Source organism: Tursiops truncatus, chromosome 16 (genome assembly GCF_011762595.2).
Source record: "Tursiops truncatus isolate mTurTru1 chromosome 16, mTurTru1.mat.Y, whole genome shotgun sequence".
NCBI lineage: Eukaryota > Metazoa > Chordata > Mammalia > Artiodactyla > Delphinidae > Tursiops > Tursiops truncatus.
Genome location: NC_047049.1, coordinates 17,162,154 through 17,178,183, shown reverse-complemented (window position 1 = coordinate 17,178,183; position 16,030 = coordinate 17,162,154). Strand labels below are relative to the sequence as shown.

General features: G+C 39.5%; 1 protein-coding gene across 17 annotated transcripts in view; it reads left to right on the top strand.

The window, feature by feature from the left end:
- Nucleotides 1–16,030, top strand: part of VTI1A (vesicle transport through interaction with t-SNAREs 1A) — a 368,837-nt gene that overhangs the window by 228,355 nt on the left and 124,452 nt on the right. Inside the window, exon 9 of one of the 17 annotated variants that reach the window (XM_019940010.3) lies at nt 343–574. The exons of the other annotated variants lie outside the window; for them this stretch is intronic. Within the exon in view, the coding sequence (XP_019795569.1) occupies nt 343–442 (100 nt within the window). The 3' untranslated portion in view covers nt 443–574. Of the gene's footprint in view, nt 1–342; nt 575–16,030 lie in introns of those variants that run through there. 17 annotated transcript variants of the gene reach the window in all.

Sequence of the window (16,030 nt, the reverse complement as noted above, 5' to 3'; positions counted from 1 at the left end):
ATTCCAAACTTTGTAAAATGGCATCCTTTTTGACTTACCCCCATGGAACTGCGTTATTTCCCAAACTTCAGTGATCAGAGTAGTACGTCACAATTTTTTTTTTTTTGGTCCTCTCTGCCTAATATCTCCACTGCTGTTTTTCTTTAAATTGGCACACTTTTGTTTTAAACTTAAATATATTCTTTAGCTTTATTCCACAGAGTATTATCCATGAAATCATGGTTCGAATGTGTTATACATTTTTTCACATGTTAAAGTAAATGCATAATTAAATATTTTTAACATAATGTTGATTGTTAACAAATATTTTAAATTAAAAGTAATCATCTCTGTGTTCCCTAGAATCAGTTTCCGCTCCTCCAGCGGTCTGCACACAGTACTGTGGGAACCCTCGCCGTGCTGTACTTGTGGGGTTCCTGCCCATCTCCCCACTAGACCATGAGTCCCTGGAGGGGAGGACTGGCTTTCATCTTTGTAGCACCATGTCAGTAAGCCTGGTGCTTGGTACATAATATGCATTCAATAAATGTTTGATGAATGAATGTCTTCTCTTGCTATCACAAGTGAAATACCATTAGCAAATACAAATGTTTGCAATTTTCTCTCACTTTGATTTCCAACCTCTGAGAACTTAAGCACTCAGACATGGTCTCAAAACATAATGAAGCACCAAAACATGTAGAAGTGAAGTGATGCCAGTTTTTCTACCTCCTTTTTTTTTGGTACACGGGCCTTTCACTGTTCTGGCCTCTCCCATTGCGGAGCACAGGCTCTGGACGCACAGGCCCAGTGGCCATGGCTCACGGGCCCAGCCGCTCTGCGGCAATGTGGGATCCTCCCGGACCGGGCACGAACCCATGTCCCCTGCATCGGCAGGCGGACTCTCAACCACTGCGCCACCAGGGAAGCCCCTCCTAAAAGTTTTTTAAATGACTATTTTCATTTCATTACCCTAATATTAAAGGTGGAACGGGGTAGGGATGGGGGTGTAAAATGGTTTTAAATTTACTTGGCACAAGGCTCAAGGAAAATATAAAGAACTTTAAGAGGGAGTTTCCAAGTAGAAAATGGTGATTGCAAAAAGCAGTGATCAAATCATCATCTCAGTTTCCCAGAGGAAGGACAAAAAGTGAATCAAAGACCATGTTACTCTTTCCTAAGTAACACCCTTGGAGACATAGGAGGTCCTTGTGATCTGCAGGCTCTGTACTCGTGCAGGGTCCCCCTGGAATCATGTGTGCTCTTCAGTCTCTGCCCCGCTGAGGAACTAGGCATCCCTGATTCCAAAGTTAAAGTGCTTTACCCATTTTAGTGTGGGCTATCCCCTCCCAGCCCAACTCCCATCCTACTAGTTCTGTGCCGTACCTGTCCGCTTTATTCCGTCACACCCGAAAGCCTTTATGCTCCTTGTCGGCAGGGAGTAAAACTTTCTGCTTTAGACCCCCTGTGCCTCACTGGTTCCTTGGACAGAATGGACACTCAGGAAGTATTTGAATGAATAAATGAATGAATTAGTGAATGAATGAATGAACGAACAAGCGAACAAACAAACAAGCAAACAAAAGAACAGGTGAGCCACGACATTTTGGGTTATAATAAACCTTGCCGACTTAACCCCCTGCATTTTAGTAAAGATCTGGAAGGAAACACATTTTAGAGAAAAACTTTCTAATGTCTGGAAGCATGCCTGTAGATGTCAGGATTAGTCTCATTATTTTGAGCAAACTTTTACTTTTAACCTCCTTTAAACAAAATTTGATGATTCAATCTTTAAAAAATAATCAATCTTAATCTCCGAAAGCAAATGTTCCAAAGTAGATCAGTTGACTAAAACTTATAAATTAATGTTCCACTGATTTCAGTTACATAGGAAATGTAACACATGAAATGTTTTTGAGGTTTGTCTCTCCATTGGTCTCCAGAAATGAAAAGTTGGGACTTAGAGAAATATTTATCTTAGCGTAGTACCTACCTTGAACTTTTCTCCATGGTATTTACTGATATAATGTCAGATTGAAGCATTAGCATTTAATTACATAAAGCCTTTTAAAAGTTCAAGATGTCTAATTTGGGGGTTGATTGATTCTGTAAGCATTAGTTATATACATATTGAGTAGAAGAAAAGGGGCATAAGTACTTATATTAAAAACATCTAATTTTCTTAAGCCTTTAAAAAATATACTTTTTAAATGTTTAAGGTGAAAAAGGTAAACTATCTTGTTGGTTTATTTGCATTGGTTTTGCTTATTTCCCACAATTGCTGAGGTTGTTTTGTTCATAAAAAGGGAAGTGGTACTAACCTCAGGAGCAATTGCCAGGCTCGATTTGGGACATTGCAAACTTTCTCTAGCTTTACTTTAAACACACATTTGCAAATATGGTGCCAGTTTATTCTGGACAGTTCCTCCCTACACTGTTTAGAATCTTTGGCAGGCTTATTCCAGGAAAGGCACGGAGCTTGAGGCAGAGGGGAAGAACACTGAGGATGCATTGTGTGCCCACGGGCAAGCGTGTCACCTTACCCACAGCCCTGGAGTGAAACGCCCACGGTTGTGAAGTTGGGAAAACCTACTCCTCTGGGAGCCCTTTCACTACACACATGACCCGTCCACTGAGCTTAACGATGCTCACTCAAATAGAAAGCAGGAGAGGCTAAAATTATGTTTCTGATCATTTTTGCTGCCTTCTGAAAAGTTTGATTAGAAGTACAAGGTGTTATGCAAGATTCGTTAAGTACTATATTACTCTACTTAACATTGTACAAAGTGCTCTAGGGAGGAATTTGTACAGAAAGCCTCTTCCCTTTACTTGCCTCCAGTGAGTTCTGTTTATTGAGTATTTCATGTCTAGAGAAAAGTGTAAGTTAAGGAAAATGATTATGTGTATTCAAATGAGCACATCTAGGGAAATTCAGATTATCTCAAATTCAGAAGTATTATCTCAAGATCAGTATCTCCATAAGGGCTGTTTATCTTCTTCTATTTTCTATAAAGTGGGGTATGTTTATTGCTTATTTGACTAGAGGCTGGGGGCCTTCAATAACAGTTGCAGCTCATTCTGAGGACCCAAAAGCACAGCCCTCCGTAGTCTTTTCCTCTAACCCATGAGATTTAGGGATGTTTTAGCATTTCTGTAGTACAGATATTTTTCCTGAGCCTGATTTACATGCATTTGGAGACTAACCTCAGTGAAATAGCTTCAGATATCAGGGTGTGTTCAGTATTGACAGAAAATAAGTGGTTTGCATTCTCTGTTTTACACTATTGAAAATAAAACACCTTAATAATGAAGAAACATGGGATTGTTGAAATGAATTTGCTCATCAGTGTATTTGTTTTGGTCAAAAGTAAAACTATTGGGACTTCCCCAGTGGTCCAGTGGTTAAGACTCCGAGCTTCCGCTACAGGGGGGCTTGGGTTCGATCCCTGGTCAAGGAACTCAGATTCCACATGCCTCACAGCGAGGCCAAAAGATAAAAAATAAAATGAAATAAAAATAAAACTGTTAACCATAAACTAAGAAAGCCTGTGCACAACCGTCCTCCATCATTTCCTTGGTCAGATTCTATTTTCTTAGTTTTCTTAATTTGTGCTAAGTCTCCAAGAAGGAAAAATAATCATCCTCGCTCTGTCCGTGCGCACTCTGGAATTTGTTTAAGCAGAGAGTCAGGTCACAGCACCACAGACCGTGCTTTTTTCTGCTGAGGAATTGTATTTTCTTGAGTTTGTACTGAACCGCATGAACAAATCATTAAGTGACACAGTGAACGGGAAGAGAGAAGTATTCAAAAATTCTTTGACCTCTGCTACAAGGGTGGCTGACAGAAGACACTAGCTTTAATTGTTTGGTTCTGTCTTGCCAGTTTTTGTTTCAGTAAAACATTCCATGATCTCGAGGCAAAAGGTGATTGGGAAGGCAACATTTTGATTCTAATGGCTATATCTATTTTTCTTTATTCAGAATGATCAAAAATATTTTCATAGGTAAAATCAGATAGCATTTACACACAAATCACTCTACAGTTTAGCAGAAAGAGCCATATTAATTAGTACTGCTTAGGAAATGGAATTTAAACACAAGCCTGCAGATCTTTTGTCTTTTGCTCTTTTTTTTAAATGAAGAATATTTGATGATATATCCGCTCCCAACGGAGAAATTAGTGGGCTCAAACAGGTTTACTGGTTTAGTTTGTTTATCGCTTTGTTTCCTAACAAGAAAATAAAATAGCTACCTGAATTTTTTTTACCTGTATTAGTATATGTATATCTGTTTTAAACTCTCCTTCTTTACCCTGCAGAAAGGTATCTCTAGTACACTCTGATTTTTGTCTACTTTCATTCTTTTTAAAATAACATCCAGGGTTGTGTATTCCCATTTTAACATAAGAGGACTCATTTGCTTTGGAAGGGAAGCTTCCAGCAGCATTGAAGATACATAAGCTAATATATTTAGCAAATAACGTCAGAGAAACCTTAAAGCTGGTGTCTATCACATTTTACTGTCAGTAAGAACTGTCAGAATTCCTACTCTCAAGAGCAGTGTTCGAGATATTTAAAAATTGAAAATAAAAAAACAGAATCCTAGCTGTGGCACGGTGCCCTAGATGGGTAGTCACCCCCAGTCAGTGACTATGTGGTTTATCAAACCTTGAGGTTAGTCTAATATGCCACTGGATCTAGCAAACACTGTATACTGTCTCAGCACACAGAGTGTGCCTTACCCTAATCTGCCTGTTGCCTTCCTGCCTAGGGAACCTTACCCTGGTTTTTGCTTACACTAGCAGAACACCACTATGTTTATTGAAAACTACAGATGTAAATTCTTCGTGATGAAACCAAGATGGGAAAAAAGAATTCTAACTTCAATTTTTTTTAAAGTTTAATAATTTATTGTGTTCCGTTAAGACAACACAGAACTATTGCTTAGCAACACTGGATTAGGCAGAAAATAATTTAAGCTCCCAAATGAGAAACACTTGTAATCGAATATGCTCTACCACTTGCTTTACCACATGGCTCAACACCCTTTTGCTCACACATGGTTAAACACATGTTTGAACTGATGTTTTAACACCCGTCTCACACATCTTTACGCCCTTTGTTCACATATGCTTAAACACATGCTTTGACACTCTCTGAGCTCTCACTGTTGAACACAGGCAGAGTATTGTCTTAGGTCTCATGTTCTAAAGTTTCATTGGTTCGTAGCCTTCAGCCAAAGACTGGTGCCCAGTAAAGTCACAGCTCTTTCTACAAGATGATGTCTACTATTGCGTGCCTTCGGTCTGTCTAGAGAAGAGAATTCCTCATGGAGGTAACCACTGCCATGGTCCTTCGTGTCTACCACACCCCCGAGTGGTGGCCTTTTCGAATATTTCAGCCCAAGCGTGTGACGTGTCACAAAGTATTGTTTTTGCCCTGGCCAGTCTACTTGTATTTTCCCAAACTACCCTACACTCTGAAGTCTTCCTCGTGGCCAGATGTAGAATTTACCTGAGTGTTTTTCTCTTACATCTTACTTGGCAGTTTCAGCGGAGCTGAAAATATACGTACAGGAATGGGGTATTTGTGTTGCAGAAATCTGAATATAAATAGAGAAACTGTGGCCTTGCCTTGCTTACATGCGTCTGATTGCTTGGATCCTCTCTCTTCTTTTTGTTTGTGGCGTCTGCCATCCTCTTAGGCGAGGTGACTGCCTCCTCGTCACTCTGACCCCCTAGACCTGCCATTGGTGGATTCATAAAAGGTTGTCTCTTCCTCCTAAAATTATAGGATTCTATATGTAACAGTGGTTTGGAGTGTGGGCTTCTGAGCCGGACTGCTTGAGTTTGAGTCAGCTTAGGTTTCCTCATCTGAAAAATGGGAATAATGACAGTACCTACTTTCTTGAGTTGTTGTAAGGATTAAATGATACAGCACTTATAAATCACTGTGTCCATCCAGCACATAGTAAGTGCTCAAAAAATTACTAATTACTCTTAATTCAAGTAGAATAAAAGAGTGACAGTAAGCTAAATCTAAGCTGTGCTCTACAGTTTGTAAAATGTGTTTTATCCATATCTTTCTATGTTCCTACCAGAACATTGAGAGGGATGTAAACATATCCCCATTCCAGAGAGAGGCAAACTAAGAACAGACATCTTAAGAACCCTGCCAGAAATTGCATAGCCAGCAGGTAGTGAGCTTGACGGCTGGTCCCCTGACATCTAAAGGCAGTGTTTTTCCTACCATGTTACAAGACTAAGTCCTGTTACATGTACAAGGAAGTACCAGAAATGGCTCTTTCCATCAAAGAGCTTGCAGAGGAGGAAAGATACTGACACATGAAAAGTAACTTCCATTTACTGAGAAATAGTTATAAGCCAGTCTATACTAGGCACTTTTTAGTAAATTGTCTCTCTTAATCTTTACAGTAACCAGTTTGACAGATGAGGAAACTAAGGCCTAAAAAGCATAATGAACATACCCAGAGTCAAAGAACTAATAAGTAACAGAACTAGAGCAAGCCTGATTCCAAATAAAACCCATGCTTTTTATCCATTACTCATATTGGCTCTCAACCAATAACAATAAATGAGTTCATAGACAAACTACAGCTATTGTATAAGTCAATTTTGGATGAAGTATAGTCTTCCCCTAATAATTCCTGGTTATGCTGCTGTGTGATTGTTTGCTTCTTTTTTTTTAAAACATTATAGAATGGATAACATGACAAGAAATAAAAGTTATGGGTGTTGTATGAAAGCATTTGTAAATTAAATCCACATTTAGTCCGTTCCCCCACCTTGATGAAATTCAGGCCTATAAAGTGTGCTGCCTGGCTAAATCTTCATGGAAATGTTCTTTTACAAGTAACCTGTTCTCATAATTATCTGAATATAAGAATCATTTAAATTCCGTGGCTTTCAGGTCCCAGAGAGTGTTAATGGATATTAAATTAAGTTATTTGAAAATAAGCTCTACTTCATTGACTGGATCCTAGAAGGTCAATATTTAGGAAATTGTATGAAGAATGACACCCTTGAGTTTGGTGAGTTGGAAGGGCAGTTTTCATAATTGTTATTAATAACTCAAGCTATCTTCTTAGCTGTCTTTAAGGATAACTTAAAGGTGACTGGAATCCTTGAACTAACTTTCCATGTGAGATTGGTTTGGACGCAGATGCAAAGACTAACAATCAGACCATTTAAACACAGAACAGGACCAGCCAGGAATAGCAACACTTGGATGCCTGACTCATAGATGTAAGCAAGAATTAGTGATTACTGCAAATGGCTGGAAGATCCCAGAGGAAAATTTGGGAGGCTCTTCATTCCCTTTTGCCCTGTACACAGAATTCTTAGTACAAATACCTGGCAACATCAAAATACAGGTGCAGATTTGGAATACATAAAGCCTTGCTTTGGTTTCTTTGTGTTTTAACTGAATTTCACTCTGTTGAGGTTCAAGATCAAATACTTGCATTTTAATGTAACATTTGCCAAATTTCCAAACCTCTAAGCACAAAATCCTCAGCCCTCATTTTTTTTGCTTGCCTGGAAATCTAGGTAGCACTGAGCCAAAAGTAGAAGTTATGAAGTGAGATTATACTTGATTAGGAACAAAAAAAGTCCTATGTCCAGAAATGCAGATGTGTACAGCAGTCCTAGGGGAATGTTGGTATTTGATCTCCAAGTCTTAAAGGTTCATGTTCCCAAGGTTAAGAGTCGCAGAGAGCCAACTTTTATTTGTAACTAATGCTGAAATTACTCTGGAGATTCTAGAAGTATTACATTACAAATCACTCAGCTTTGGAAATCCTGCAGCTCGTGAGTTACAAATATCACTGTGTGAGAGAAAGGGGCAATAAGTGAAGGACATCATTCATAAACTTAATTTATACCGTAGCAGCATGATCATGAATATACTGTATGAGAGTTTTCTTCTCAGTGAGAAAAGGAAAAGGGAGCATATGAAGTCCATGAGTCAAGACCCCAACTAAAAGAACCAGGAAGTAAAGGCCTCCTTGTCTGGGGGAATTTGAGTGGGGCCAGGGGGGCACAGTCAACTTGGGCTGCAATATCCTCCTTTTTCTAATATCTAACTTCATGACCTGGGGTGAGTTGCTTGTTTATTGAGTAAGGCTTCCATTTTGGTGAAAGTTAAAGCCTAGGTATTTACAGAATCATATCCTTCAACAAGCATGGCACCAATGGCCATCTATGAAAAAGGTACACATAACAGTTTACCTCAAGGGGAGAACTTTAGTGGAACCAAATTCAATATTAAAATCAAGAATAGTTAAAGGCATTAATATGTCACACAGCTGCCTGGGTTTTTTTTAACCTTAATAAACTATATTCCTATAATAGGCACTTGGTACTCTCTGGTGTTAACTAGTTGGACTTGCTTTTCGGCTAGACCTTTCTTATTTTAAACTAAGTAGTGATCTGGTTCTTTGAATTTTCAATGACTTTAAGCCCAACAACAAAACAAAGATGAATAAATCTGTGTCTTGGTTACAGGAGTAAGCTATTATAGGCAAAATTCTACCTTTTACACTTTTCACCAATAATATCTACCACTGGATGTGTTTGTTTTCATTGTGAGGTTAATCTGCCCTTGCTATGAAATGTTTCTCTTTAAGAATTAAATCCATTAAGTCATCCCACTTTGGGAAGGGTTTTTAGAGTGATCTGAATGCATGACCTTAAAAATAGGGCTAGAATTTGGAATATAACGCATAACATATATAATTAATGTACAACATGTAAATGTGTGATATATCTTAAGGGGACAATATATGTCACCTACATCACACTAATAAATTCAAATTCAGGTTGTGCCATTTGAACAACTGCCACTTCACTCATCCTCACTAATGGTATTTTTCAGATCGTAGATTTTGATAGATGCACTGTGGAGTGTAGAAATAATCATCATTTAGGTAGCTGAAAAATAGCTTGCCAAAACTGATATAATGAAAGTTATTCAAGGTGTTCTGTCAAAATCCTTTCCAATTAGTGTTGAGGTCTTAAAGGGCCAGACTTAGCTTTTTATTAATATGTTCGTTTTATTAATGTATTTTTGATGTATGCATAGCATGACTACCTAATACATCTCATGATATTGCATAATTATGGTGCTTTTAATTTGTTATACCCCAGTCTATTCTCCAGTCTTATTTAAAATTCTAAATTACTTCATAGTTTCATAACTAATAACTCATTAGGAAGCCATGCCATGTACTTAAGGTTACCTCTAAGGCAATCCATATTTAACAAACTAGAGAAGTTCCTCACTACTTGACTGTCAGTGACCAGTTTAAATATTTAAAGTTATCATCTGACCCTTTGTCTAACCACTTTTAGAAAATGAAATAGTTTGTGTATAAAATGTAGGAAAGGGAAGTCCTTTCACATAGTCTTTTCCAAAATGAAGAAAACTAGCTGTCAGTAATCAAATACTTAGATAATACTATATATATATATATATGACACCATGCTGTTATTATTTTTAAAGATTAAAGGGCCCAATTTTTCATTTTCTTTTTTCTTGTTATTTTTTGACAGGACATAGAAATTTAAGTATGTCATTCTACAGTCAAATTCAGATTTGTTGTCAATCACCATAATGATTTTACATTACTGTCTGTCTCTCTGTTATATCTCAAAAAGACAGCTTTTGACTTGTTTCTGTTCCCCTCCAAATGACGAGAAATTGAGACTGTTGTTTTTAATGCCTTGCTTTCTTTACCTCGATAAATGAACACAGTTAAAAATTATAATGGTTCAACCCTTTGCTTATTGAGGTGTGTCTTCCCTACATTACTTAGACCTTGTCTCACGATCTAATAAGTAGCTGAATGATGTTAAAAGTAGTCCAGCATAATGCTATGCTATAGTGATGTGTTTTTTGTTTGTTTGTTTGGTTGGTTTTTTGCGGTACGCGGGCCTCTCACTGTTGTGGCCTCTCCCGTTGCGGAGCACAGGCTCTGGACGCGCAGGCTCAGCGGCCATGGCTCACGAGCCCAGCTGCTCCGCGGCATGTGGGATCTTCCCGGACCGGGGCACAAACCCGTGTCCCCTGCATCGGCAGGCGGACTCTCAACCACTGCGCCACCAGGGAAGCCCTATAGTGATGTGTTTTAACTAATGTTTATTCAGTATCTATTTGATAAAAATAGTGCTGGGTTCAGTAGGGATGCAAACATGGGGAGATGTGGAAGATACTTCGTATGAGGCAATGAGATAATTAGGGTCTATTTTCTGATGCTTGTCTTGGTCAGAGTTCTTAGATTCAGGAGGACAGAATCATCTATCTAATTTAAGCAGAAAGAGATTTATTAGAGCAGTGTATAGTGTCCTTAGGAAAGCCAGTGAAGCTCTTTTGGATGCTACAGAGCAGCAGAAGAGACCAACCGGACTCTCCAGGGACTGCTCACTGCTGCAGTCTTACCCCGAATGGCACCCAGGATACAGGAACTGAACTCCATAATCTCTACCGGAGCTGTCTCAGAAGAGCCAAATGCACCCTCCTCCCCTACACACACACACACCCACCCACCCCCCCCCCCCCCCACACACACACACACACACACTTACCAGAAGTGCCTGCTTTCTCCCATGCAAGTGCCTCATATTGCTCACATCCCCTTGCCAAGTCTTGCACAGAGAGACATCTGCCTTGCAGAACCTGGGTGATACCTGGAACCTGGTTGGTTGCAAGAGAATCTCGAAAATGTAGTTTTTAGGTTTCTAGCCTTCCCAGTCAAAGAAAGCTGTTAAAAGGGATCCGGAAATGTATGGAATGAGCCAATGCCCAGTGTCCCCCAGGGATGCTGTGAAATAGTGATTCTCAAATTGTATTCCAAGGAATCCTAAAATTTTGCTTATGTACATAAAGGTTGACAAGGAGGAAGAAGAGACCAGACAAGCAGGATTCTATCTGGAGCAGCTCCATGTTAATCTGATCTTCTGTTGGGCATGTCAATAATCCTTGAAGAAAAGTTTTATCAAAAAAAAAAAAAAAAAATTTTTTTTTCTCCAAGTTTCAAAACCCTTGCTAACCTGCAAATACAGGCATACCTCAGAGATAATGTAGGTTCAGTTCCAGACCACTGCAATAAAGCGAGTCACATGAGTTTTTTGGTTTCCAAATGCATATAAAAATTACGTTAACACTATTCTGCAGTCTCTTCAGTGTGCACAAGCATTTATGTCTTTTAAAAAATGTACATATTTAATTAAAAAATACTTTATTTGCTAAAACATGCTAACCATCGTCTGAGCCTTCAGCGAGTCGTAGTAGTAACCTCAAAGATCACTGATCACAGATCACTATAACAAATACAATAAAATGAAAAAGCTTGAAGTATTGCAAGAATTACCAAAACGGGACACAGAAACATGAAGTGAGCAAAAGCTGTTGGAAAATGGCACCAGTAGACTTGCTTGACACAGGGTTGCCACGAACCTTCAAATTGTAAAGAACACAATATCCGTGAAGCACAAAAAAATGAGGTGTACCTGGACGCCTCAATCTTCTGTCTACTGCTTTTCTTGTTAGCCAGGGTGTCACAGATACAGCCTAGCGTTTCTTTCCATCACAAGCTTTTTAACAGACCATCCTTTCTTAGCCAATGTTTGAAAATAATTACAAATTATACTCTTCTGTCACGTGTCTCCTTAGGGGAAGTGCTACTAACAGACCCATTCATATTAGGGTTTTTAAGGGGAAGTCACCACCTCCTGAGGACATCTCGGAACACCTCAGTGGTGGAGGGCCACCCCTCCTCATAGCCTTAGGGATGAAGAGACTGGACACGTTTAACTACTCTTCAGCTACTTTGTTTCATTCGACTTCAAAAACAAAATTAGCAGTAACAGGAGACAGTGGTCCCATGGGTTAAAGTAATCAATGTGTGCTAATTAAATAACGTGGTACCTCTGCATTGATGCCTGTTTCATTTGGTGGAGAGCTCTTAGTAAGTCTTAACCGACTTTGGTCTCTGTACTTTTAATATTTTGTCATTCGAACTAAATTGAAGGAAGACAGTGTGTAGTTTAAGCTGAAGAGAGAGCTTTTACTTCACATATATCGGCCCTCATGAAAGGATTTCGTTTTTCTTTTTTTTTTTTTTTTTTTTTTTTTTTTTACAGTTGGTTATCTCTTCTTTTAAATATAACATGTTTCCATGTCAATCCCAAACTTGGAAGTGTTTCTCCCTCATTCCCCCCAGGACATCTCCCACCATACTACATATGGCCTTTCCCACTCTGAACCGTAAGTGCTCCCCTTACAATGGATATGCCCTAAAGGAACCTGGATTTTGCTACCAATCCACTACTTACCCATCTTTCATGTGTTTTCAGAGTAGCCTAACCTCACCCCTACCTGTCATGCAATGTCCCAATCCCAGACCTGATCTGCCGCCCCAGAGGCAGACGAGCAGCCAACGTTTCTTTAAAGTAATGGAAATTTTCATCCTGTACACAAGGCACTGTTTGCCGTGTTGTTCCCACTTGCTTAAAATAGACTTCAGAATATTCTGGTTTTGTTATATTTCCCACAGTTTTCTTATATTAAAAAGTGATGAGTTTATTGAAATATTTGTAATACAAAACAGAAGAACCTGCACATTTTAAAAATATTAATTTCATATGTCTTGTTGAACATCTTGACACTTCTGAAAGGTATAGAGCACAAAATAAAACTCCCTGTAAGCCTCGTCATCCACTGAACCATCGTTGACACTTGAGAATGCGTTCTCCCCGCCTTTCTCTATGCATGTTTTACCTGCAAACAATTGCATATTTCATTGGCATTTTAAGTTTTAGAAATTTGTCTGTGATTCCTGTTACGCCAAATAAAATTTTTTAAGTTACTGTCCTAGTTTGGCAGGTTATGTATTTTAACACAAAGAATATAGAGTCTGCCAGAATTATTTATCTCGGTTTAGCTTATAAAAGTCCTTTTGGGTCACATTTTTGCCCTTTTTTTCTACCGTCAGCTGTAAAACATCAGAGCAGAATTAGCAGCTGTAAGTCCTGGTTGCACTTTATTAAGTTTATGGTGGACTTTTTCAACCCTGTTCCTGGTGAAGTTTATTTAGATAAAAGGTTGATAACATTCTTCACCCCAAAGTTTTTTTCTTTCTTTCCCGTTGAGACAGTTCTTTCCAGGGACTTCCCTGGTGGTCTAGTGGTTAAGACTCCACCCTTCCACTGCAGGGGGCACAGGTTCGATCCCTGGTCAGGGAACTAAGACCCCACATGCCGTGCAGTGCGGCCAAAAAGAAATAAAATAAAAAAGACAGTTCTTTCCTGATAACATCCAAGAGGTTAAACATGAAGAGTCATTGCTTCTCTCTCATATAAACAGACCCATCCTTCCCCTGTGTTAAGCCAGGTTTATAAAATATGTAATCTCACATGCAAAATAGAATAATTCTGTAGTATGTGTGTACGGTATGTGTCATACTGTGGGTTTGTTGAAATACAAAAGAACCCAGAAACATTTGTATTTTTAAAAAGACTGGGCCTCCACCATACCCTGATGCACAGAATTCATAATTTATGCTTGAACTTATTTAAATAACTGGAGTAACAGGTCTAGGTAAACAAGTTACATTAATTACAAGAGTTAACGTGAGCTTGAGAATATTTGTGTTAATGCTTCATTTTTTTCAAGTAAGACTCTGTGCATTCCTTACACAGAGGACTATTTTCCCAAAAGTGGTAAAAATGCAAACACTCATCTCTAATGTTTTATGCCATGTCAGCTACATCATCGATAGGATTCTTTGTTTTAGTTATTCTTCTTACCAGAGATAAGCTCTAAAGGATGTATTCTGCATACTAACTGAAGCATTACGCAGTACTTCTGCCAGAAAAGTCCCTGAATATTCCAAGTAAGAATTAAAGGAAATTTTGCATGACGTGGCGTATTTAAAATATTTCCACCATTTGGTGATCTAGTTTTTGATGGCCAAATATACCAATAAGTGTTACTCATCATATTTATACAAAAATCATGTTGTGTATATAGGTATTCATTTTGTAGCCTTTCCCACTTAGCAAGTTACCGTGAACATTTCCCCTTGACATGAAATATTTTCCTAAAGGATGTTTCTTACACAGTTTCCCTCGTGGGACTGCAAAGAGCAATTCTTAATTTGTGGGTAGAAATCCAGAGCTAGCAAGTTTGTGCTGTCCCCATGGTTGCGCGCATTGTTCCTAAACCATGGGCTTGCTGGCCTTCAAAGTTCTGTAGTAGGTTTTCTTTGGGATTAGCTTTGGGGGCTGGGGGAGGTAGATGAGAGGAGCTACCATCACGTTCCTGATTAGACCACCTCCTCTCCAGCATATTTTCTCCTTTGGCTCTGTCACCTTCCTCCTTTTAAGTTCCTGCCTGGGACTTCCCTGGTGGTCCAGTGGTCAAGACTCTGCCCTTTCAATGCAGGGGCATGGGTTCGATCCCTGGTCGGGGAACTGAGATTCCCGCATGCCACGTGGCATGGCCAAATAAATAAATAAATGAATTCCTGATTATTCTTAGCCTTCATCTCCTTTTGGTCACCAGTAATTGCTTCCCTTTTGGAGGGCCTCCTCTTTTTCAGCTTCTGGTTGCTTTGCTGACAAACACCTCAGAAAAGGGACAAAAAAATGGAGCCCTGTAGTTTTATAGGTAAAGAGTTTATGGATAAAGACTTTTTTTTTTTTTTTTTTTTTGCGGTACGCGGGCCTCTCACTGTTGTGGCCTCTCCCGTTGTGGAGCACAGGCTCCGGACGCGCAGGCTCAGCGGCCATGGCTCACGGGCCCAGCCGCTCCGCGGCATGTGGGATCTTCCCGGACCGGGGCACGAACCCGTGTCCCCTGCATCGGCAGGCGGACTCTCAACCACTGCGCCACCAGGGAAGCCCCTGAAGACTTTTTTTTATCCTAGTTCCCAGCGCCCCTAACAGTGTCTGTCTTCAGGCAGAACTGTCCCTCGGTGCCTTGGGCAGGCTTCTGTGGTCCCTCTGCATCCTTCCAGCCACGCTGTCCTCTCGTCACCTGCATTACAGCCAGACCCAAATCCTTCCTACCCCCCAGACATGCCTCATGCTCTTCCTGGACCCGTTCAACAAGAGGGGCTCCATGTTGCTTTAATTGTACTGCCCCTGTGGATGTATCTACGTAGTATGCCTGTATTTTATTTCCGTCAGCACCTGTCTCATTCACCCTACCACATGGTAACTCCTTGAGAGCAAGAGTAGGTCTCTTATATATGACTCTCAAAGCACTGGACACAGTTGCCTGCACATAGAAGATGCTTGGTAACCACTGGCCCAGGAGAATTTTTAAACTTCTGATTTGAAACTATCAATTCTCTTCCAGTTAATGTCTTTCAATTTTATTTATTTAGTGATATTGCAGAGTAAGTTTGGAGATCGCCTGTGGCTTATATGAAAGCACGGAATGACCTATCTTGGTTATGTCTTGAAGCAATGCCCAGAGAGAGGCCAGTTCCAAGTTGAGATACACTCTCAGCTCGTGCCATTGCCTGTTGATTTTTTTCCAGGCCAGTAACATAACTTACCTTGGAGAGTCTTGAGCTATACACCTTAGCTCTGATTTCCAGAATCTTCCTCAACTTTGTTAGTCATTCCGCATTGTTGTTCTTTTGCGTGTATGAGCGTGGGGACCTTGGCTTTTGGAATAATATTACATTGCACATCAACTTCTGCCTCAAAAGAACTTCTCTTCCACAATTTTCTGCATTTCTGAACAGGTTACAAAATGTCACAATTCAGTAGGGCCAATTATTAGATTTTCATTTAATGGGCAGTTTTAATGTTCTCAGAGACTCTGAATAGTAATAGCATTTTAAACTACTGCATTCCATTTAAAGACTCACAACCACTTCTTCTCTCTTTGAGTGTACCTAGTTATATTTTTGGGTATCATTTAAATTCAGGCTCCCAATCTGTAGGAAAATCAATGAGCTAATGAATAGCCTCATTTTTTAAACTTTTCAAATATTTTATCCTAATTATAAGGCATATCTA